This window comes from Micrasema longulum, unplaced genomic scaffold, assembly GCF_059751315.1.
Source record: "Micrasema longulum isolate JH-2025_06_02 unplaced genomic scaffold, ASM5975131v1 h1tg000729l, whole genome shotgun sequence".
Taxonomy (NCBI): Eukaryota; Metazoa; Arthropoda; class Insecta; order Trichoptera; family Brachycentridae; genus Micrasema; species Micrasema longulum.
Genome location: NW_028277924.1, coordinates 535,865 through 561,625, shown reverse-complemented (window position 1 = coordinate 561,625; position 25,761 = coordinate 535,865). Strand labels below are relative to the sequence as shown.

Below are 25,761 nucleotides of genomic sequence, written 5' to 3'. Positions count from 1 at the left end.
AAATCTGACATTTGCATTCAAAATGTCACGCGTCGGTTGCATTTGCAAATTACTTGTTTATTTTGGGAATAATAGAGATTCAATTTACTTTTTGTCATTTCAAAGTGACTTCTTTCATAATAGCACTATGTGCAGAATATTCATAGTTTTTTTTCGTATAATGTCTTTGTTTTACCGTGACAAATTACATTTTTTTAAAAATAGATAGCTGTTTAAGAAAAGTGGCTATAATATGATTTAATAGAACTTTGAGAGCTCAACAAAAGACGAACATTATGATATAATATTATTTTGGTTGACTTTATCTCCCACTGTTCTGACATATTCCACAATTGCATATTGTCATGCCTATTACGGAAACTTCCCATAACACTTTAAAGTTACTTTAAATTTCAATAAATAACAAAAATAATAGAAAAAACAGGCTATATTGTGGTAGTTATACAATCTCCTGATCAGATGTACAAATTACACTCTATCGTAACATTGTCACCATTTTCTAGTACATATTTATTTATTTACTATTATGACTAACGGCCGTAGCTAATTTTCACAAAATTTAAATTAAATACTAAGTTTAATTTAATAGAAAGAAAACCTTGTTGATAAAACTTAATAAAAGTAATGTATAAAAAAAAGAATACAAGATTCATAGTAAAACAGTGAAGTATAGAAAAAAAGTCATAAATAAGAGATTCATTTTAGGTTTGTAAATCTTACATATGCATACATTATTAGGCACACAAATTCAGCAAAAATAAAAATAAAACGACCTTTATGTGACTATGTTATCCAAACAGATTGAATCTCTGGTTCATCGGTTATTGTTGCAAAGTCAGTAGTACCCACTGCCTATGTACAACCGAATGAGCATGATTCAATACTTATTAATATGTTAGTAAAATATGCTCTCCAAATTGATACTTACAATATTATTGATTGGAATATTTGCCTTCATAATCATTGAATATTTTAGTTGATCGAAAAAGAACAAATAATATATTTGATGGTAAATTATTTTCTGGTTTTCAAATTTCTTTATTTCGGTAAGTAAGTACCCGTCAGTAATATTATACACGAATAATATCAACAGTGTACATACACAATTACGCTCGAAATTTATAGTATTCTAGTTAGTTTACAACTTTGCCTAGGCGTAACTTTATACTAGGGTTATTAGTAAGGCCCAGCATTCATTTGTTATTTTAGCTCTAGAAACAAAACAAAAAAGGACTCCCGGTCATTATCCAAAACATCAGTTGATGTGGCATTATGCGGAATTCTTTAATAACATTGTATTTGGCCGCGCTGATTGGACGTTAAGAGTTTCGAACTTGTAAAAAGTCAAAGGGAAATAAAATATGTCGCGTCCTTGCTATGAAGGTCTACAGTTGTGAAATTTTCACTATTAAGGTTGGGTCAGATAATCGGGTAATCAGATAGCCCTTGTTATCTCAAACTCAAAGTTGCAGCCGGTAATGTACTTATTTGAGATGATGAACTTCTAAAATTTGTACACCTAGTTATGCCTTACTACTGATGAACAATAAATATTCCAAAATAATTTTAAAAACAAAACGTTGTTATAAAATCCAGACGCTTTCCGATGACACTCTACGGATGTTCATTTTTTAAAAAAGTCATCACCGTCCCACGGAACGATGCGAAAGACCCAGCATCCTTAACCTTTTTTGGCAACTCATTTTTTTGTGTTTTTTTTACAATATACAAAAGAGGTAAAACAGAGTATTCAAAAAATAAAGGATAATTACACATCAATGAAATAAATATTAATAGATTAAATAGTAAACAAATAAATCCCCCAAAGGCATTACCTGTTCATTAAATTGATAACACTAGAACAGTTATATTGAAATGCGGCAAAACAATTGCCTTTAAAATTAGAGTACTTGATTTTTTCTTGTACCATAATGTAAGTGCTTCAAATATAAAATTTACATTTAATTTTAATTAATTTATATCCAACCAATAAGATATTTGATATAGATATATTTGCATCTCATTGCAAACATCATCAACATTGTTTTCAGACACATAGAATAGTGTCTTCGACAAAAATTTAAACAGAAGAATATAAGTATTTTAAGCAAATAAATAATAAAAAATATTGGCACTAAAACTGATCTCTGTGGAGTGCCTAGATACAGTGGTTTTCATTCAAATAGAGTGCATTTCCAAATTTCGTTTTCTGTGTTCTATCATATAAATAATCACTAAACCATTTGAGCTCATTATTGTCAATCCCTATACTTTTTAATTTCCATAGTGTAGTCTACTTTTGATTGGCTCAAATGCTCCATTAAAATACATGTATAAAATCTCAGTTGTAAGGTGCTAATATTAATTTAATGTTTCATTTACTAACATAATTAAATACGGTCAAATGTTCAGGTTAGTTAACTGAAAATCAGCAAAAAGTGGATTCCCGTGGTTTATCTTTTAAGGAGCATATTATAAAAAAATCTAAAAAGCAACTAAATGTATATATTCAGTTAAACTATTTTGCTTTCTTATCAATAAGCGCTTTCGCCTAAAAGGGTATTTTCAAGACTGTTGATTTTTATCAAAATCAGTGACATCAGCGTTTTATCAATAAATATAGAGTGTGTACAAAACCGTCAAAATTAACAGGGACGCCAATTTTCGCTGTCCATATAATTAACTTAACTAACTAATAATTAAATTAACAAAAATCAAATAATTCCTCAATATTTTGACAAATAAACATTGTGAGAATAAACTTTATAAAAAGTGCTTAGTGTAAAATACGCACAAACGTTATTTTGGTGTTATGTGTAAACAATTCACATCTAAAGTCGTTTTGTGTTTTTATTCTGCAAATACTTTCGAGCTTGTATTTAACAAATTGTGACAATACTAAGTTATCAAAATAAAAACACTTGTATTTCAAAACATTTAAGTTTTCAAAAAAGCATTTAATTGAATAAGTTGGATTTAACCTACTCAAGATTTATATTTATTGTTGAAAAGCATATTTAAAAGTCACATACTTACTAAAAAAAATATATAAAACATACTTTAAAAAAAATAAATATAAAAAGAGGGTGCAAAATAAAATTCTAAATTGACTACAAGGAGTAAGCAGCAATCAGGCGAAACAAATCATTATACGATTGAATACATCGATAAAAAAATTGAATCACTAAATAATGATATTCTATTGAAGCTTAATGAGCAGGGAGAAAAAAGTAATAAAAATTTTGAATCATTTAATAAAACCATTAAAGATATGGAAAGCTCAATAAATTATTTATCTGGGGAGGTGGAGGCAACTAAAGACAGCGTTAAAAAGACTAATACTAAAATAAAACTAATGGAAGCAAAAATTGAAAACTTGATTGATAAATGGAACTTCATCAGCAACGACAAAAGCAGTGGGACCGGGCTTCCAATGTTGAAATAAATGGAGTGCCTTTTGACAGAAACAAGAATTTAATACACACATTCTCTAAGATTGCAGAAAAAATTGGAGTTAGTTAATACTAGTAGTTTTAATAAAAAGAAGAAATTACGTTTATTCACCGTGTTCAACCTTAGCCAACGGCAGGATCCACAAAAAAAATCACAAAAAATGGAAAAAAGTACTCTCAAGCGTCTGATTATCATACTTTTTCTTTGCTAGGGGAAAGACAAAAACGCATGAATAAGGAATGTTACCTACATTTTATCACAACTGCTGAGTATGATATTAACCGAGAACCTAATTTTTTCTATTCTTTTGTCAAGTCCAAGCGAGCTGGGTGTGATGTGCCTGTTCAAATGTCATACAAAGATAATTTGGTAGTTGGCGGTCAGAATATTTGTTATGCTTTTGCGGAATATTTCCATTCTGAATTTTTGGAAACTAATGCATCTAATTGTAGTGTTCTTGCCGATGAAAACAGTTTAATTATTCTTAATGCTATAGGAATAAATGAGTTATTGGTAACAAAATATCTCAAAAAACTTAAAGTCAGCAAACATGCTAGCTTTGATGGCATACACCCTGTTTTTATTTCTAAATGTATTTAACAGCTTGCATGTCCTCTTACTTATCTTTTTCCATTATCAAAAAAGGAAGGCACGTTTCCTGAAATATGGAAAAGGGCAAATATTACACGTGTGTATAAAAAAAGAAATAAGAGCCTTGTAGTAAATTATTGACCCATTTTTCTTCTTCCCGTTTTTAGTAAAATCCTTGAAAATATAGTAACTGATCAGCTCTTCAATGTTATAAAACCACATATCAATCCCAATCAACATGAATTCTATAAGAAACGGTCAGTTGAATCAAATCTTTGTGAATTTACCGATATTGTTTTGAACGCAATGGATGCAGGTTTTCGGGTAGATATTTTATATACGGATTTTTCAAAGGCTTTCGATAAAATAAGTCATTCGGTTTTACTTCGCAAGCTTTGGAACATTGGTATACGGAGGAATCTGTATCATTGGATATGTTCCTACATTAGTAACCGCAGTCAATCGGTCTCACTCAAAGGATTTAATTCATCATTTAAACCAATCCCATCGGGTGTCTCTCAAGGTTCACATCTTGGACCTTTATTTTTTATTATTTATATTAATGATATAAGTTTATGCATTCTAAACTCAATTTTTTTGCCATACGCTGATGACAATAAAGTATTAAAAATTGTGTCTCAAATAAATGATTGCGAAATTCTTAAAGCTGACTTAGATAGAATCTATTGCTATTGCAAGGACAGTCGGTTATTATTGAATTCTGATAAATATCTTATCATGTCATTTACTCGAAACAAAAAAACTGGAAATTCTTATTTTTTTATCACATTTAATGTTTATATCTTTCGCATAATTTAACTTAATTGGTCTTTTTATGATAAAAAATTGTTGTTTTTAATACTTATTATGTATGACTGTATGTGTTCTGAATAAAATAAAATAAAAAAATAATAAAAATAATTTAAAAAATATTTATATCTACACAAAATAACAAATTTCAATTCAGTGTGTGTACGTCAGTGAGATTTTATTTTCTATTTTATATTATGGTATTCAAAATTATTTCATATTTCATACCATAATACGAATATTAGGTTAAATATTTATATAAATACAGTAACATAGGAAAATACACTTCCTTTATTATTTTTCAATTATATTTACGTTATAATCCATCAAACCCGCCATTTATCTAAAAACAATTTTATATCTTAAATATGTCCATTGTTAATTTATTTATTTTATCGATTTATTAATGATAAACCCTTTAACGCTTTTGGACTACGAAATGAGTCTTATTTTAACTAAGATAATATTTATGATAGTGCTCAGGATAAGAATAAAAACTCGACAAGTAATTAAATGCGCTTTCTAAAGTGGGTACATATATACATACATATTACATACACATACATACTCGCATATATACATATTCAATGTATGAAGAATTATTTGATTTGATTAATCTAAAATCAAGACGATGACAAACTATCGTTAGATTAACAATATTTTGAGTTTATTTATTAATTAATTAAACCAACTGGTCTGAAAAAAGTAACGAAATATAAAAATATTTTCAGTTGTTGCCTAGTATGCGGGTGAAATAATTCAGTCAGATGAATCTTATCCACACAAGTAAAAGTTTAAGCTCTCCAATTTTAAATAAAAATAATTTGAAGAATCAAAGGAATGTGGATGTACAAGCACGGGCAGTATGATTAATGTTACGCAATGTGTAAAGTGGCCACTTAAACCAACCAATGAGAGTTCATAAGGCCTGGAAAGGCCCAGACTTCAATATTCCCTTTTATAAAATGTTATCCGTCTTTGTTGTAATGCTTGACATTCAGCTAATAAACGAGTATATTTATATAATCATATTTGTCAAAAAGTACTTTATAGTGGAATCCCACAATAAGTTTTAGGAACTTATAGTGGAAAGAAGAACCCTCGCCTAAGATATTTATATCAGTTGCATACTAACGAAATTGCTATTTTTACAAACTGACCGTGATAAACTATCGATGCTTGAATTGTTCTTTACAAAATTGTGCTTCTATAGGTAACCACCAGAGGTCACAAGCTTGGTAAATGTTCCCATGTCTTTTGTTTTTTCAGATTTAAAATTTCATTCAGAAGCACTCGCGTATTTCAGAGGCAGAAAATAATTAAAATAATATTTGTTCGTGTACGCTGTAAATATTGGTAACATTTTGGTAAAAAAATAATGTTCTCCCTTTTTAATAGATATAAGTTAATGATTTGTTAAACAAATATTAAATAATGATTGCGTTTCAATGTCCTGAATTTTCTCGACATGTTATATTTAAAACCCACAAAACGTTGATTTTATATATTATTTTGGCAATTAGAGGTATATGAATCACGAAACCATTGCCATTTTTACTTAAACATGCCCCCTTTATTCAAAAAATTTGTACGAAGTAATTAGGATTTTAGAGCGAGAAAATCTAAAATATGTCAAATTGGAATAATAATCTAATTTTCTTTTAAGTTTGCAGAATTATTGGGTACTCTTATTTTCTAAATTTGTTGCAACGGACGGGGAAAATATTTTCGAGTAGGTAATATGGAAGTCCTGTTATTGGCCGGTTTGAGTAGCCGCTTCGCTCATTGTGTATCATTCACCATTCTGTCTGTGTTTAAACATCCACATCTCGAATCTTCCATCTGTTGACTTTTGTAAAGTAAAAAATCTGAAACTTTAATCATGTGTTCTCTTATTTTCCTCTAAAAACGTTTGGGTACCTAAGCAAAATCGTCTAGTACGAGTACTAGCAGTAGCAGTAATAACATGCATAGGTGAAATCTTATTTAATTGTCAACACAAGGATGATAAATTCAATCGTTCGGGAATCTATACATTAATTTGTTTAAATTTCCCAAATTTTCATATTGGAAGAACTTCACGTAAATTTCAAATTAGAATAAAAGAACGTATAAGATGTTTGAAAATAATAAATAGCTTCTCGGAATTCTCAAATCATCATTTCAATCAAGAAATTAGTGTGGAAGTAAAGCAACCAAAAACTCTCCATAGTAAATAATCAATTAAATTTTGCTTCGAGTTCTCTTTTAAAAATATTCCCGTTATGATTCATAATATCCTTTTTCTTTCTTCTACTTTCATTCTTTTGTTTCTTTTTTACAATATTTTAAAATATAAATAGCAACATGAGTAATTCTAAGTCAGTTCTAATCCTGATGATGGGGAAGTAACCTAGAAACCGGTCAGTGTATAACTCAAAAGGTAAAGTGATTTATACAACAATATTTTGAGTTTGTCCAAATTTTTGTAGACAAGGACTGGATTCAACTCCCTGAGGAGCTGTTTATATTAATGTATTACAACAGAGATGAAGAACATTTAAGAGAAGGTAATATAGAAGTCTAGGCATCTACAGGGCTTATGACCTTTATTTAATTTTTCCCTTTTATTTTTCCTCTTTAACTTCACAAACGTCAACAGATGAAAGAATTGAAGGAATATGGATGTTCAAATATGGGCAAAATGCTGAATGTTAACAGTGAGTAAAGTGGCCATTTAAACCAGCAATTGACATAAGCCCTGTAGATGCCTAGACTTATATATTACATTCTCTTAAATGTTCTTCATCTCTGTTGTAATACATTAATATAAACAGCTTAAGATAGATTAAAACAATTATTGAAACATATAACATTAAAATTAAATTACTTCAATCACATTTATTTAAATTTTCCGATTTGCATTCGAAGATTTTTTGAAAGTTTAAAAGTAAAATCACATCAAATAAGTTGGTATTTGTGTTAATAATTACCTAGTCGGCTTCGAATACGGAAACTTATTTTATTAAGTACCTAAGTAAGTATTTAAATAAGTATAAGGTTCACTTTTTTGGGGAGTCGAATTTTAGAATTGCATAGTTAAATAAATTTCATTTTAGGAAATAGTGAAAAATATGTAATCATTCCGCAGTTCCTTCCCCTCCGTCATGTAGCGGGTTAAGGCAGTCGGCAATTTAAGTGCTCGGCGCAAGTCGCGCGGTAGTGCGGGTGCAGAGTGCAGAGACGGCGTGCAGCGCAGTGCGGTGCAGTTGTCCACGCGCCCGCAGCGTCCATCCGCGTCCCCGCAGACCGAGCGCGGCATTCGTAGTAGTGAGCAGTGCATGAAGATAACGGATCGTCAGCAGCGCCTCTCAGCACGTCGCGCATCGGCGTCGTCTGCAGGCGAGTTACTATCATTAGTCAAATACGTTACATCTACTTCAAATTGTCACTTTGGTGTAATTTTACATTCAAGGATATCTGATAGTCCTTATTTTATTACTTTATTGCGACCGTCAATTATTATCCGTTTTATTACGGAATACACTTATTTTGGTTTGTAGTGATTTTTTATTCAATCGTCAAATTCAGGTTTTAAATTTTGTAATCAATCTACAACTTAGAATCCAGTAAATATAACTAAACCCTGGACTCGATGGCTTTTCTCAGGAAAATATCCAGATAAATCAAATCGAGTGGATATTAGTCTGCCGTGTGGCTCACCACTCGGGGGTTTTGCAGTCCAGGGCTTGATTTCTGGCAAGGTTTACTTGAAATCTGAATTTAAATTATGATTTTCTGCAATATTTATCAATCTCTGAATTGAATATGAAACGTCGAACTATCGGAAGATGGTTAGCATTTTATACATTAAAGTAAGAATGCCTTCAATATACTAATGCAGTGCCTTGTGAACCACTGGGTATGGGTAGAAGAATTATGACGGTGAATCTATATATTAAAAATAATACGCAAAACAACAGTGCACAGTATCTGGACGCTTCGTGATCATAAACTCTCTAGGAACCAACTTATGAACTTCACAGAAAATTTTATTGAAAAAAGAATTAAAAACATATTCACAGAATTATGGTTAATTTGGCATCGGGTTTTTTTATCGCTACATAAAACACCAGATTTTCCCTTAATTTACTAAGATTTACAACCAAAATAAAAACTGTGTGCATTTTTTTTCTTGTACTTAATGAATAATAAAACTAAATTTGTAGTACCCCTCATTCCGATGTAATGTACTTTTACTTTTATTTGCTTTTTATATATCTTGATATTTTATGTATTTTGGTATTATTTGATTTAGTATTTAATCTTATTTGGCAAATTATTTATTTCTCCTTTTTCTTACTACAGTGTAGAGTGAGTTTCTAGAAACCGTATCTCAATTATCATTTCAATTATATTTTTATACATACATATATTCTTTTTCTATTGACTTCAATGATACTTTTATTTTGTTTTTTTTCAGTACTACTATATTTTACTATTATCCTAATATTTTGTTGATTTCAATGATAATGAAATAATTAAATATATATGATAATGAATATTCATACATATATAAATTCCTAAATTTGTATAATTTATAATTTACATTTTAATATTTATGTCTGATTATATATTTTTAATTGTATTCTTTGGAATTTCATTATTTATTACTTATACGTTGTTTTTCTGGATTGTTATTTTTATTTTGCATCACATATTTAAATCTGATAAATTTTACTATGTATTTGTTGTTGTTAATTATTGTGGCTTGACACGGGCACATCCTAAATAGCCTTTAAAAGTTCACTTTTATAAAAAAAATAAAAGCTCACTTAAATTTTTTTTAAATAGTGAACAGAAATACATCGAGGGATATAACTATTATTCTCCAAAAAATAATAAAAATCGGGTTGAAGGAGTAGTGGTAAAATAAAAAACAATATTTCCAAAGCTAGAGTCCATAAATGGATTGCTGAAAAGACTAGACAGGAAGCTGAGGAATATGTTTCATTGTTAAGAATATAATTTTAGTTTCTTGAAAATCCTTTTTCGTTTTATTAATGTAGATATGTTTTTCATTTTTTTATTTCTTTTGAATTTTTACAAAATTGATGTGAAATTATGTACAATTATGTATAAAATAAATAATACACCGACACTCCGGAACGTGCCTGTAGGCCAGTGGTGTGGCTACATCCATAAATAAAAATAAAAATATATTGAATGTACCGTACCTATTGTATAAACAACTATGTACATACATGTATTTTATATTGGATTAAATAAATAAAATAAAATCAAATAAATTTAAACGAGTGTAATTTTAAATGAATAAATAAATAAATGGAAAAACATTTAAAAAACAAGTGTACAATTTGTTTTTATCAAGTAATAATTCCTTTTTTATTACAATTAATGATGTTTCAACCTTTTATTTATCAAAAGTTTAAAAAAAATATTATTAAATTTAAAAAAAAAACGATATGGAGAATATTTAAGGGAAGCATATTAAGAAGTTAAGGCATTTACGGGGCTTATGACCAGTCATAGGCTAATTTAAGTGGTCACGTAAACGCACTTTGTTTAAGCATCTATAAATATATCTTCAATTCTTCCATATGCTGATTTTAGTGAAGCTAATGAGCTAAAACCTGTGTGGCGTGTAAAGATTCATCTGATTGAATCATTTAAACTTGACATCGCCTGGAAACAATTTTCCAATTTTTTTCTAAGTTACAATTTTCTGCCTGTTTTTGAGATTGTACAAAACATTTTAATTTTTTACATTAAAAGAAAAGCATCAGCAAATGTTCAATTTATTTCAAGAAGTGTTATTAAAATATGTTTTACTTGAATGAAAACAACGTCGCATCATAATTTGTACAATATTTGATGGAGTAGCTTAATCAATCGGAGTTACATATGTAGGTTGCTTCTTCTTGGAATTATTCTCAACGCACTCCAACAGTAACATAGAACTTTGATATATAAATTCCATCTTCGGTTTGTGCTTACCGCTGAGCTGCGAGCGCTGGTGCTGTTGGATTCGGCGGGAAAAGAATATTACCTTATCTTTTTTATACTGTATATTTTACTAACTAGATCGAGATTTGATAAGAAGCCTTTACGTGTCATTACGATAAGATTGAAGTTTCCGATTGAATGTTGCAATCACCTTGATTTTTAAATAATTCACTTGTGACATTTATTTAATACCAAGATGACAAATAAATAACTTAAATGGTGACAACTTGTAATCACTGTCACAATAGATTTCTGCCATAAATTATATTGTGTATATACGTCAATGTTCATTTTTTAATGGATTGTTCGATGTAGTTTTCTAAGTATTTATTCTTTATTTTTAAGTTTCTAATTGATAACAACATAATTGATACTCAATTTATTAAGTAAACAGTGACACAGATCAAAGTGATATAACTGGGAACGACCGATGCCTTTTAAAACAGTGCAAACATTTATTACGTTGTATTTTAATATAATATGTCGATATATCAAGCCATGATCGCCAAAACGTCGCAACCGACAGGATCAATATTTTACAGGTAAATATTTTTTTTATTCTTAATTATTAAAGAATGTACTTAAGAGAACCAAGTTTTGTTTCGAATGTTTAATTTAATTGTTATCAAAAAATAAATAGTCCGAATTCCGTTTCCGTAAATTAAAATATATTAGGAAAAATGTAACTGTTGCGTTTGTTAATCTGGGTTATTTTTAATTATTTTGTGCCACTATGATTTGTTGAAGGATATTCCAATATATCAACAACAAACATGTTCAAACATAGGTAGAACGGTGAATATTGCATCTTATGTAAAGTGGTCACCTAAACCAACCTTAAACAGGTAATAAGCCCGATAGATGCCTAGATTTCTATATTTCCTTCTCTAAAATGTTCTCCGTCTCTGTTGCGTAATATTTTATTATGTTACAAGGCACGATACATATTAACTACATTTTTAAGAACTACAAGTCAATTCGGTTCTTAAATAATATTATCATTGATTTTTTTTATAGCACATTTTACGAACAGAAAAATTAAGCAAGTTTAACACTTTTATAACTAAATATAACATTGAATATACAAAACGTGTGGCAGACCAATAATGGTGTATACAATAAAGACAAAACAGATACAGAAAAAACAATAAGAAATTAATAAATTACAGAAAAACGTTTAAAAATTAACATGCTGCATATAACAACAACTAATAAAAAGACTACTGGGCCTGATGGTATTCCAGATTTATTTTTTAAAAAATCTAGCCACACTCTCGCTAAACCAATTTCATTCATGTTCAATATTTCTCTGGTGAGTTTCCATCCTTATGGAAGATAAGTTGCATAAGGCCTATTTTTAAATCAGGCGATAAATCTGATGTTAGCAATTATAGGCTTATTTCTACATTATCTTGTATCCCTAAAATCTTTGAGGCTATTATTGCTAGCAAAATCACGCCTCTGTTTAAGAATATGCTAAATGATGAACAGCATGGATTTAGATCTGCCAGATCAACCACCTCTAACCTGGTAGATTATACCCAAGTTATTGTCAAAGCACTTAAAGATGGTCAGCAGATTGACGTTCTCCATACAGATTTTTCTAAGGCATTTGACAAAGTAGATCATAAAATTCTCATATATAAATTATATGCTATATTCAGTTTATCTACTGACATTTCTTGGTGGAACTGCATTTTTATTATAATAATAAAAAAACTTTATAGTTTTATTCCTCTTTTATTTATAATTATTTTATGTTTTTTTTACCAGTGACCGGGTTTCGTCGTAACCGATATCGTCAGACTGTCAGACCACCCGGCCTGACGATGTCGGTCATGACGAAACCCGGTCACTGGTAAAAAAAATATAAAATAATTATAAATAAAAGTGGAATAAAACTTTACAGTATTTTTATTATTATACTTTAAATAACATGCCTTAAGAGATCCATTACTCTCATTTATTAAATCGTATCTTACTGAACCAGTGCTGATGTTACATCGGGTGTACCTCAGGGTGCTCATTTATCACCCCTGCTTTTCAATTTGTTTATTAATGATGTTGCTAAATCATTCTCTTACTCTCGCTTTTGGCTCTTCGCGGACGATAACAAAATTCTCAAAATAATCCAAACTTTACAAGACTGTTTTCTTCTTCAATCGGATATTAACTCTTTCAACCAATGGTGTAAAGTCAATTTATTAGAAATAAATATTAAAAAATGCAAAATAATGTCATTTCATAGAACCAAACCACCGATTTCCATTGAGTACCTATTAGAAAACTTCAAAATGGATGTAGTTAAGTCCATCAGAGATTTAGGAGTTGTTTTTGACCATAAACTGACACACGACGAGCATATAGATAATACAGTAAATAAATTACTGAAATTACTCGGCTTCATTAAATGAATATCCTCTGATTTTACTTATGTCCGTACAATCAATACTCTTTATTGCTCAACTGTTTGCCCCCTTCTAGAATATGCATCCGTGGTCTGGTCTCCATTCTATGTCAATCGCATAAATCTCATTAAATCAGTTCAACATCGCTTTATATTAGAAATAATACAAGCTTTATATTAGAAATAAGAAAAGCAGCGTGGATGCAAACATCCACGCTGTTTTTCTAATCTATTTTCTAATTCCAAGGAATAGAGAGAGGTAATTTTTTTTATGCTGTCAATGTTAAATATTTCTAGTCTCCAAAAACGTAGAACTAATATTGACTCCATATATATGTTCGACATATGGTAATATCGATGGTAACATATGGTAATAAATGGTATAATCGATGTTCCATAATTACTGAGACAAGTAAAATTCAATATTCCGACTCATAGGTTGAGAAACAATTAAGTACTGTTCATCGATCGGCATAGAACTAACTATGGCCTTAATTCTCCAATGAACCATCTTTGTCGTATTGTTAACTCAAGACAAGATCTGGACTTTTTTGGTTTAAGTTTACAACGATTCAAACGAGCACTAAATAAATTGTCCAGATCTTGTCTTGATGTCCCTTATGTTTGTCAATGCTTCTTTTCTTTTTTTTATGTTTAAAACTATTCTTTATTGTAATATTTAAACCCTATAAATTGTATACATGGACAATGTCCGTTAATAAATAAATAACTGCGACACTGTACGAATTCTTAGTACATATGATAACCTCAATATCCACTCAAATTCCAGCGATTTTTCTAATCAAAACGACGAAAAACATCAAAAATAACACAAGGCATAATCTAAAAAAACTCATGTGAGAAATTCCGTCAATTTAATTAATAATTACCATAGATTAACTACAGAATGTAATCGAAAAGTCGCATTTTAAAATTGCTGTTAAGTTATGTTTATTATAAATAAATAATCATACAAACGTGTTATTATTTTTATTTATTCATTCAAGAAATATTACAAAAAATAGTAACGTGTCCCTTATTTTTGTGTGCTATGTATATAGTGCATTATTTAAATGTTTTTAAATAATTCACTTCAATTCCTAGTTGGGTAATTACTAAAAAAAAAAAATTTTTTTTAAACATGCTATAATACTTGTTGATAAGGTAACTCAACCACACAATTATTGTTATAAATATAAAGCTAGGAAAAATCTTCATTAGAAATTGATGTACAAAGACAAAAGAATATCAAAATTCAAACAAAAAATTAAACATATTTGTTTTATACACGACATCTCGCCGTGCATACAGTTGAACTGTAGATAGGGGTGATTCTGCAGCTACTATTTGACCGGCTATCCTGGGTGAGATAACTTTCTTCAGGCTGAGTCTTTGGCGATCTTCTTCAAAGGGGCAGGTGGCGACATCGAAGGCAGAGAGGGCGGAGAGGGCGTAGATTCAATAAAAACGCGGTCCTGATTTATACACAACATTTATTCATAAAAAAGGCATAGGTTTTATCAACAAATTTGTACCGTGTCACGGTCGGGCACGGTACAAGACAGCATACATAGGCCGCAAGAGAGAGCGAGAAGGGGTCGGACTTTCCCGGCTTACGTCGTAGCACGCTCTCCCATTGGCTGGACAATTTCAATATTGTTTTTACTCTCATACTTATGAGGTCTAATAATTCCCTCGGGATAAGTCTTACATATCAAACGAGTATGTAAGCCTCTTCCCCGTATCTTAATTAATGTACAAATGATACAGGTAAGGTTCTACATACTGATAAAATGGGTGACATAAGTTTTAATGGGATTGGACAGGGTCTGATTCCCCGCAATCCGATACAAATATGTGGCTAGGGTCTCGATATTTTAAGTTCTGCCCCTGCGAGTGACATAATTTACCGTCTTTATTTAAGAGGCAGCTAGTTAGATTACAAATCGAGACTCCTAGCCGAAAATAAACATGAAAACCTGACATATAAATATTACTATAAAAACACTAGCATCGTACACTCTCGTCCGAGCGCCATTCGTCGCCCTGGCGGCCACTCGGGAAGCTTCAGTCGCGGCCGGGGGTTCGACCGCCTCTCCGTGGTCATTCCCACTATTTTTTCCGTGCTGCTACCATCTTCGCCTGGGAGCCCGCAAAAGGGCCGCTCGGCTTGATGTCGGTGTCTAATGCTTGGCGCTCGTTCGCCGCGTCACAGGCCGCGTTGTACGTCCCATTACCGCACGCGTGGCGATGTCCGATACATGTTTCATTACGAGAAAAACATGCAAAATATGTGCGTCTACCTTATTCTTATTTTTCTCATGTTCATACAGAATGTTAAATACAGTTGTTCTTGTAAACAAAACTATAATAATATTTATATAGCTTCTAAAATTTTCGTGTTTAACGTAACGTTTGACTCGTGATTATGACTCGTCATTTTAAATGGAATTTATAGATCAATCGTATTGTTTCTGAGCCAATTTTTTCGGTCTTTTTCAGTAAAATCAAACTCATCGGGGGTAAGTCGACATAAGGGACGTGAAATTTCAAACCCTTTTTTAAATTTCCAGTTTTTAATCAACCGTCTTTTTTTAAAGCTCAATATTTCTCGATCTTCTTGGGTAAAATCAACGGAATTCGTAGCGAAGTAAAATTTAAAAACAACATTTAAATACCATTATTTTTAAAATGTATTTTTTCTCAGCCTTATTTTATATAAAATCAAACACATTAACGCTAAGTTGTAGCGACATTAAGATTTCTAGGATATATGTGCGTTGCGGGACAGATAAAATACGCATTTTTTTATCTACATATCTTTTTATTTTTTTAAATAACTCGTTAGGAAATAACGAATAAAAATTGTGTTCGAATCGATTCCGACAAAGTCGGGCAATAAAGCAAGTAATATTTGTATATACACATAAAACACGGCATATACATATGTACGAGAAGGGGTTACCTCTTCAAAAATGACATACTGCAGTTTATTCAGTAAGTGAAAAATTTAATGACGGCTCTAATCCTAATTTCATCCATAGTCGATACTTATTTTGGATTGCCTATCTTATTTAGGTGTAGCTTAGAAATTATTTGCTTATTTATGTCAATACTTGGAATATACGCGTATGAGTGATGAATACTAGGTATATACGCGTATACAAGTGATGAGTCATACTATTCATTCATATAATATATTTGTAGCCCCACACTCCCCTGGCAACCCTTCCATTCCACGAATTTTCGGACCTACCTTCGTACATAGACTGTTCGCTACATAATATATTAATTTTAGAACATGCATACTACGCAAAGGTAGGATTAAGATTTCAACGCACTTTGAAATATTCCGAACCAATCTATCTTGATTTTATCTAATGGAGTTATTACAGAGAAAAACTACTTTAAATAACTTTTTCTTGTAGACTCAGTTAGAAATCAGAAATAAAGATGCTTACAGACATACTAAATATTAATTTGATGATAGTCAAGCTGCTGCAAATGTCGTTAAAATCTCTGCACTTGAATAGTAAATGCCGGATCAGAATGTCACATACTCGTGTGTGGTTACCACTGGAGCTCGACATGGCTGCGTTTTGCACTTTTCTTATTCACAATTGTTATGGATTTCATATTTAAGAACTTGCGTCGGATCTAACGGGATCTGGCGCCCTGTCACTTTCTGAAAGGGGAAAAAATTATTTGCATTTATAAATTTATCTTTTTCGCTGTTTTGTAATATACCGAGGTTACTTGTTTCAGATCCCGACTAGCTAAGATTTCCTGTGTAAACACTAAAGGCAGGACCTTCTTTGTTACATGTGTTTTTTAATTAAATTATGCTTAAACAATTAAAATCAATGAAAAATAAATACATTGGTATTTATTTTTTGTATTGTTTTTTAACAATAAAAAATTCGAGCATTAATATAAATTAAACAAAAAATTAAACATAAATACTCATAAAAATAAAAATTAAAACAAACATAAATTACAAATTGTAAAAAAAAGAGATATTTGAAATTTAAAGCAGACCATTCCGTCAAAAAAATAATTTAAAGGACATAAAAAGGTTTACTTTTTATCCACCTGCTCACCATTTTCTTATATGCATTTTAGTTTACAGACGTCTTTATGTCAGGGTCTAACATTTAAAAAAACTTAGGGCCCAATATTGTAAAATGCCTCTGAAAAAAGGCAGTTCTGCTATGAGGTACCTTAAAGTTAACGCTAGTTGCACATCTTGTTTTTTTTTTTTGGTTTTATCATGTATTGAAAATAAGAGATTTATTAATTATTTTTCTCCCTTCGGTTATGTGATGCTTTATATCACAAAATAAGCCATATCTTTCATGGACTTTTGGTTTGACCTCGTTTCCTTATCCCAAAGCACTCGTTCCATACCTATTACCCGATACTTTAAGGACTCAGGCCATGAAAGCACTTACCCTCAACTCGGTAGCCCGGCCCTTCAAAGATCTCAGCTTGGAGGGCGGAAATTAATTAACGGGAACCCGTTTCAAGATCTAAGTAGGTCACAGTGACATCAGAGCTTACATAGCACTGACCTCCGTCTACATACAATAATAAGAGAGTAAGCCAAGAAGCCAACGTCGACATTGCAAAGGCGTGAGTTGCCTATGCGTATCGTGATGTTTCATCACTATTCGATTGTTCGACAGGTAGATAAAGGTATTGGAACTATTTCCTCGCTCCAGTGAATAGGAACTGAGTGTCGCCTAACTTCATCAGAACGATGTTAATATTTAGACATTTTTCTACAATGGAATTCAATATAAGAGAAAGCGTAAAGTATTGAAAGTATCTTAACATAATAATATTATATTAAGTGCCTAGAGACACTTGTTACTGATAATGTGACTGCAATACGCAGTTAACGGTGGCCAGTGGAAGTGACCGGGAGTGATGGGTATTGGGCGAGACGCGAGACAACGGCACCCAATCGCTACGTGCCGCGCCATGTGTCAGCGCAGCGTCAGACCGCTTGCCGCCTACGCGCTTTGTATACCAGCAGAGCTCTCTTTACCTAGTAACGTACTAATGTCATCATCATGCCCGCACTTTGTTGGTAGTACACTTAAACGCTTTTTATGTCTCGTGTGTTTTTGCTGTTTTTATATAAGTTAATTTCTTGAAGCATTATTAAACATTTCGCTTCAACGCGCGTTGACCTAACGAACCGTCGTGTAGATAACCTTAATATCTTTTTAAAAAATCTATCCTTACCTACTTTCTTTCGCACTTATACAATCTCTTCAATTTATATTATAGTAAAGATTCTATTTTTGAGAGTGGCTCTTAGTCATCTGTAGAAAATTGTTGATCTGTAGATGTAGTTTCAGCACCAGCTAAGATATTTGAAAATTTAATAAGTAAAATGAGTTCAGGAAGGGTCGCTCAGTTGAAACAAATTTAATGGTGTTTACAGATTATATTACGGCTGCATTGGATGCAGGATATCAGGTTGACTGTTCATATAATGACTTTGTCAAAGCCTTTGGCGCAGTCAGTTATGATGTTTTGTAAACAGTAAACCGGCTGAATGAGATCGGTTTTTTGAACGGAATTCTAAAAGTAATTACTAGCCACCTCCAAAACAGAATTTAATACGTTTTACATGGCCAAATAATTTGCCAAAAAAATAAACCACTTATTCAGGTGTCCCTCAAAGATCCAACTTTGGCCCATTGCTGTTCTCTATTTTTAATAATGATATTAAAAATATTGTAGTCAATTCACGTGTTTTATTATTCGCCGATAATTTGAAGCTATATTTTAGAGTTTAAGTTTTGGTTGATTTTCGTACTCTCCAGGCAAATATAAAAAACGTACCTGAACGGGAAAGATGAAATAATTTATTGTTTAATATTTCAAAATACTCCGTTATGTCTTACCAGAGCCCACAAAACGCTTTTTTCTGCTACATAATGAATGACTGAAATCTTATACGGACTTCGAAGGTTAAAGATCTGGGCATTACTTTTGTAAGTTCCCTGACATTTCATGATTAGATCGAAACAGTTTATAGTAGCCATTGAAGACGTTAGAATTTCTGCATTCTGCCAGGGTTTTTGGAACAACATAAGTACTGAGAATTTTTTATAACTCGTTGGTGTGAAGTAGACTTGAGAGTGGCTCGATGATTTGAGGACCGTAAGAGTTTTAGTATTATCTTATGGCGGAGAGGGTTCAAAATTTTTTTTTCGGTTTTTCTACATGAAAAAGTGTGGATATAATACGTGGCTTTATCTCATTGAGTTTTTCTGTGGTATGCTTGGTACAGCAGTTTAAAGACCAGAAGAAATGTGTATTTAACTACGCATTTCTTTCGATTGTGGTGCGGTATTATTGAAAACCCTAATTTATGCGGAGCATAAGCTTTTGTGTTCTAGATAATTACCTTAGACAGCGTCAACATAGACTCTTCCATTTTCCAATAAACAGGACCAATCTGCCAATGGTTATGCCTATTGAAAATGTTGAACAATATTACTTTGGACATTGATATTTTTTACGTCTCTGAGGGAATTTTTTGTCACAAAATTCTCTTACTTTTTAAGATGTTTTCTCAATATATTATTACGCCTTCGTGTTATTTTTATATACATATATAGTTTTGTTGACCGTTTAATTTTCTTACTTCTATATGTATGAACTTAGATTGTAATGTTCATACGAGTACATATACAAAAATAAATCAATTGAAATTTAAATTGAAACATAGATTTGTTAAAAAAGCGAATTAAGAAATACAAATTTTAAAGGATAAATTGACCACTGAGAGGAAACAACCAGGAAATAAATACAAAAAAAATCCATAGTTAAAAGTGTGAAATATCCATTGAGAATAAAAGTATGGTCCAAATTAGGGCACAAGGCACTGGTCGGCTTCATAAAGTAGAACGTACAACTTTGCAAGATCAGTTCATTCGGGTACTGGATGCAAAATTGTGGCTTCAGATCCGGAACGGTTTCCAGGTAGATTTTTGTCTTCGTCTTCATGCCGCAAAGCCAAAAGGATCACAAATTTCCTTATGAAGTATGGCATGGAAACTCTCTAGATCGAAAACCTTCACAGAGAATCTGTGGAAGCTACTAAAACGGTAGATTTCGATAACTTTGACAACTAACTAACAGAAATTAAATTAAATTCATTTGAACAGAGTTTTCCCTCTCTGTTGAAATGAATTTAAAAATGAATAACTCCCTAGAGATGAAATCTAGCCAGTCTGCAAGCATTTGGACATACTCAAACATTGTTGAATTAACTACCTGATAAAAGAAGAAGTATAAAAATTGAAAAATTATTTTTAAGCGTTGCCTAGTAGGTGATTTGGTTCAGCCGGATAAATCTCACCTACATGATAAAGGTTTCAGCTCTTTCAGTTCACAAAAGTCAACAGATGGAAAAGTTGAGGAAATGTAGATGTTCAAACATGGGCAGAACTGTGAATGTTACACAGTGTATAAAGTGGCCACATAAACTAGCCAATGGCAGGTCATAAGCCCTGTAGATGCCTAGACTTCCATATTCCCTTCTCAAAAATATTTTCCCTCTCTGTTGAAATGAATTTAAAAGTGCACAGTTATCATGCCCCGCAGAGATAAGAGTGTGATTCAAGCAAAGGGCGATGTTACAAAATATTAACATTATTTTTATAATGTGTACATATTGTGCAATGGTCTGTTGATAAATTCCGATATTTTTTCATTAAATTACAACTAACTTTTATAAATTTATATTAAAATGTTTGTAATTGAACACAAATCTTGTCAATCTAACTCCTGCCCCCTTCTTGTTTACCTCTTACCTCTTATCAATAGGCAATACATCCCTGTGTAGGATTTATCATTACACATTAAACACATTGTTGAACACATTTTTTTGTTCACCTATAATATACTCTTGTATATAAAATATATAGTTGTTTTTCTTTTACTTTTTGGTTTATTTATTCATATTTTACCTTCACAAAAACATTTTCCCTCTCTGTTGCAATAAATTTATATGAATTGCCATCTTTTAGTTATTTTACTAGCTTATTTATTCAATGTTTATTTAAGTTTATTTTACGAATTACTAAATTTACACATGTTTACGTACTTTAAACTGTTTTCTCGTTAACTCTTATGTGGCTTAAATATTACACTAGTCAACATACGATACAAGAATTGATATATCTCTTTAATTTTTTTAAAAATAATGTAGTTGTACTTTTTGAACTCTTCAAATGGACATTTTCACGCCGGATAAAGGTCAAATTTGTATAATTATGCGGGATTTAAATACAAAAAATATTTATTCTGAATTGGACGCCGTATACAGGTAGCTCGTGAACCCACTGTGACTCGTGAGAATCTGGGTGAGCTCGTAGCCAGTTTTCTTCATTCTCTTGAAACCAAAGGTATGGAAAATTGTAGGGAAAAACATTTTATTATTACTTCCGGTAGGTTCACTCAAATAACAATCGTTACAGAGTTATAGGGTTCTGCTTCTTATTTTACTTTTGGCAAAGCTGAGCGGGAAATCGGCGAAATCGGGGGCTGTCTTCTTGAGCGTAGCTTCCCGAGCATTTTTGTCAGTCTTTTCGTCGCCAAGGATTCCGCAGTGTCCCCTTATCCAGCCGATGTACACGTCTTGGTATCTGCATCGTAACTTCTGGATATCTGTTCTAATGTCCATTACAAAAGGGGAATTTCGGTCAGTTATTGCATGGACGCCAGATCAATCAGGATGGTTATTTTCTTTCATCTGTTTGATGGCTTCTTCAAAACATAGACCAGGGCTTCTCTAATAACACACAGTTTTGCTTGAAAAACGGAGTAGAAATTGCTAAGTTTCAACTTTCTCGGCGGTAGCTCTCTGACGCCATCATAAGGTACAAAAACTGCACCTACTTTTCCGTCTAAGAGACTGCCATCTCTGAAGATCCTCAATTCTTTCCGCGCCATCTCAGGCAAAACCTGATCATACAGAGACTAGAGATAGAGAATCTGTTCTGTGGCCAATCGTTTTCTGGTTCAATCGCCTATTAGCAGTAAGCGGAGGTGCACGCATATAAGACGACTGTCGTATTTATGATTCATAATTAATTTTGCCCTAAATGGGCTAAATTATACTTTTATTTTTATTAATTACGAGTATTTTTTTTATTAATTTTTTTTTATTCATTTTTTTAATTTTTTATTTGAAAATTTATTTATAAACCCTTACGGATTATAACATTCATTTAACATAAAATAATATATACATTTTTCATTTATACTCTGTTGTTCAAAATAATATTTTTTACATAAAATGACTTATTTAACATAATGTTTCTATGTTTTATTTTTATTCATTTAATAGTTATCGTTTATTATATTGATTTTTTTATCTTATTAATTAACGTCAAAAAAATAGTTTCTATTCGAGAAAACTTTTTCATACTGCATTTTTACGGTCGAACCTACTACGTTAGTTTCACAGTTGGCCGTCTAACCAATTGTGCCGCAGCGCGATGCCTGTCATATTTTGTTGCCCGTAGTAATATTTTATTGTATATTTTTTTAAGTAACAGGTGTAAAGATGTTTAAAAAAATTACAAAAACTCATTTGTTTGTTAGTTTAGAATTGACACGGATATTATTTTTATCATGTCGGGACATGAATTTAAAAATCTTGTCATGCAACCCTTGTCATACGACCATGTTGTACTGAAAATAACATTTATATCTTAATAAATAATATGCGGTTGTTGGTTGTCAGCTCCTGCCCTATTTATGTAAAGACGAATTTCTTTGGCCTCTCATCATTTCGAAAATGTCGGCTAAGACAACTGCTGAGGTGCAACGTGCAACGCACTGTTCTATGTACTGTGTGCGGTGGATTGGTTTCGTCGAAAGAAGTTAGTGTAAGTGTTTGGTAATAAAAACATATTGGATCTTAGAGATATGGTTAAGGATGCTTCTGCTTCTGCTTCTATCTCACGGTAAGTCACATGCCAATCCTCTTCGCACAGCATCGATGTTTTTTTAAACAACAACCGAAATTCGTCACTGACAGAAGCACGGCCTCGTTGAAATTCTGCAAACCGGTTGTAACCAGTATTTTTAATGCTGCTTCATTATCTAAAGTTTAACAAAGTGATTCTCTTGCCTGATTTGTTGTTGAGTTAGGTATTTGCTTCAACGATAACCTTCACATGATTTTTTTTTTTCCAAAATTATTTTTTATAAACGCTCTCGTAAGTTAAAAATGTTTTTTTAAACGTTTAAAACGTAACAAATATTTTGGCTAAAATAACTAACAACCCGGACGTTTTAAAATTTTTTACGCAAAATCTTCCTAGATCGGTCATCCCGTGAAAGTGTTTTTAAAATGATTACCCTATAATAAATTTTACAAACGTTTGGAATTTATGGAAACATCCTGTCCAATTATTAGAAAAGTTTAATTATATTTGAAATAATCGTACGCGTGTACCTTCTTACAACATTTTGAAATATTACCGAAAAATAAGTTGATTATGCGCACGAACGCACCTCGTCAAAGCGGGACTTCACTTCTCACTGCTCTGTCAACAGGCAGTCCACGCGCCACGCGGCGTGTGCGGCGGCCTCGGCGGCGGCGGCGGCGGCGGCGGCGTTCTGTTCGCCAGAGTCAGCCACTTTCCCTCGCCGCAGTAAGTCAGCGAGAGGTCGGCTTCAATTATGTAACACGAGCAGACCACTGCAAACCATTATTATACAATATGATGCATCCAAATATAATACGTACTTAATGTTTGTTTCAGGTAGTTACCGTAAAACTAAGTCTGAAAACACCTTACAACATGGAAAAATCCCCCAAGTCCTCGATTCATATGAACGAGTTTAACTCGACGTAAGTTCAATAAATTATTATGTATTTTATTATTCGACTAGTTTTCTTCAATGCGGATTATAGATAATTTGTACATTTTTTAATGGTTGCGTTTGTCATATAACAGCTGCATTAAAAACTACATTCTGTTTATCGTCTACTTCAACTCAACCTCTCTGTCAGTTTCGTATGAAACAGTAAATGACAATATTTATTTTTATCGTGTTAAAATATTATGATAGGTACGAGACGCGAAATCTATAATTCATTTTCCGAAAAGTATAGGAATATATTATTCTTTTGTTATATATATATATGCCAATACTTTAAAATATTGTTTTTTGTTTAAGTATACTGGTTTATTAATTTACCTAAAGCAATTCTTTTGTCGGAAAATGAACCAATATCGCATAACCATAATGGCATATGAATTAGTTATGTGTATGTACCAATATTTTCGTAAAGCTTATTTATTACATTGTTTTTCATTAGTAAGTTGCGGGGCATCCATTGAAAACAAACTACTACATGTGTAAACTTGAAATTGCAGAGCTAATCTCACGGATAATCCTGGCTTCCAATCTACCCTCACACTCGACGGCATCAACGAGAAGGATGAGCTGTACGAACCGTTCGACCGCCGCCAGATCGAGCACCCGAATTCGTACGTATTTCCACTTGAGCGAAGTGAGAGTCGTCTGTTTGACCCGATGCAATAATAAGTGTCTAACTAGCAACCTTACGCCGCAGAGACGCCGGTTCCCTCATCCACCTCATCAAATCGTCCCTCGGCTCGGGGATCCTGGCGATGCCTAAAGCCTTCCAGCACGCGGGCATAGTTGTAGGCACCGTCGGCACACTCGTCATCGGCTTCGTCTGCACCTACTGCGTCCACGTCCTGGTGAGTATGCGTATTGCTATCGCCATTTTGTCGATTCTCCTTTATTATAGTAACTGACGGAATCATAACAAATTGCTGACAAAAACAAACGCCTAAAAACGTGTTTACGCCTAGTGATTCGAGGCCGAATTCGAGGACCGACAATGAAATAATCACATGTACCTTCGCGGTTACCGCTAGCGACCTTCTTCGTTAACAAACGAGTACCTACCCATGTTCCGCTGTCGCTTTTGTGTTCCTCTCGCAAAAATGCAAATGGTGCGAACAACGACGACTGACGATCGGCCACTCACCTGCTGGCTGACGTAGGTACTAGGTGTGCGAGTTGGTGCGGCGCGGTGTCACTATGGTGATCCTATATGTATACATTATAATATCATCATTATTGCTGAAAACAAACAGGTTTGAGGCTGGCCGAAAGGTTGTTTTTTGTTCACCCAATAAGTGAAATCGTCTCGCGTACAGATTGCACGAAAGATTGGACCTTGTAATCGGAAGACGAACATAAATAATATTGTATTCTTAAACCAAACTGCTTTTGAGTTTTTATGGTTCATAAGTACGAGTAGAACTCCGTTGCTGTTTACAAGAAATAAGCATTTAATTTAAATTAAAATCCCAAGTAATGTCACGTAGTATAAATAGCTTTAAAGTAAATATATTTATATATAACTATAAATTATAACTCCTAAACAATTCAACCTTATTCAGAAGAGAAGTTCTGTT

General features: G+C 32.2%; 1 protein-coding gene across 3 annotated transcripts in view; it reads left to right on the top strand.

Annotated features, from left to right (window-relative positions):
* Positions 1-25,761, top strand: part of LOC148279374 (proton-coupled amino acid transporter-like protein acs) — a 61,907-nt gene that overhangs the window by 6,710 nt on the left and 29,436 nt on the right. The window contains exons 1-4 of one of the 3 annotated variants that reach the window (XM_088230070.1): positions 7,845-8,235; positions 24,067-24,155; positions 24,685-24,798; positions 24,885-25,035. In XM_088230070.1, coding sequence (XP_088086196.1) covers positions 24,106-24,155; positions 24,685-24,798; positions 24,885-25,035 — 315 coding nt within the window. In that variant the 5' untranslated portion in view covers positions 7,845-8,235; positions 24,067-24,105. Of the gene's footprint in view, positions 1-7,844; positions 8,236-11,346; positions 11,403-24,066; positions 24,156-24,684; positions 24,799-24,884; positions 25,036-25,761 lie in introns of those variants that run through there. The other 2 variants (XM_088230071.1, XM_088230069.1) reach the window with 2 other exon arrangements.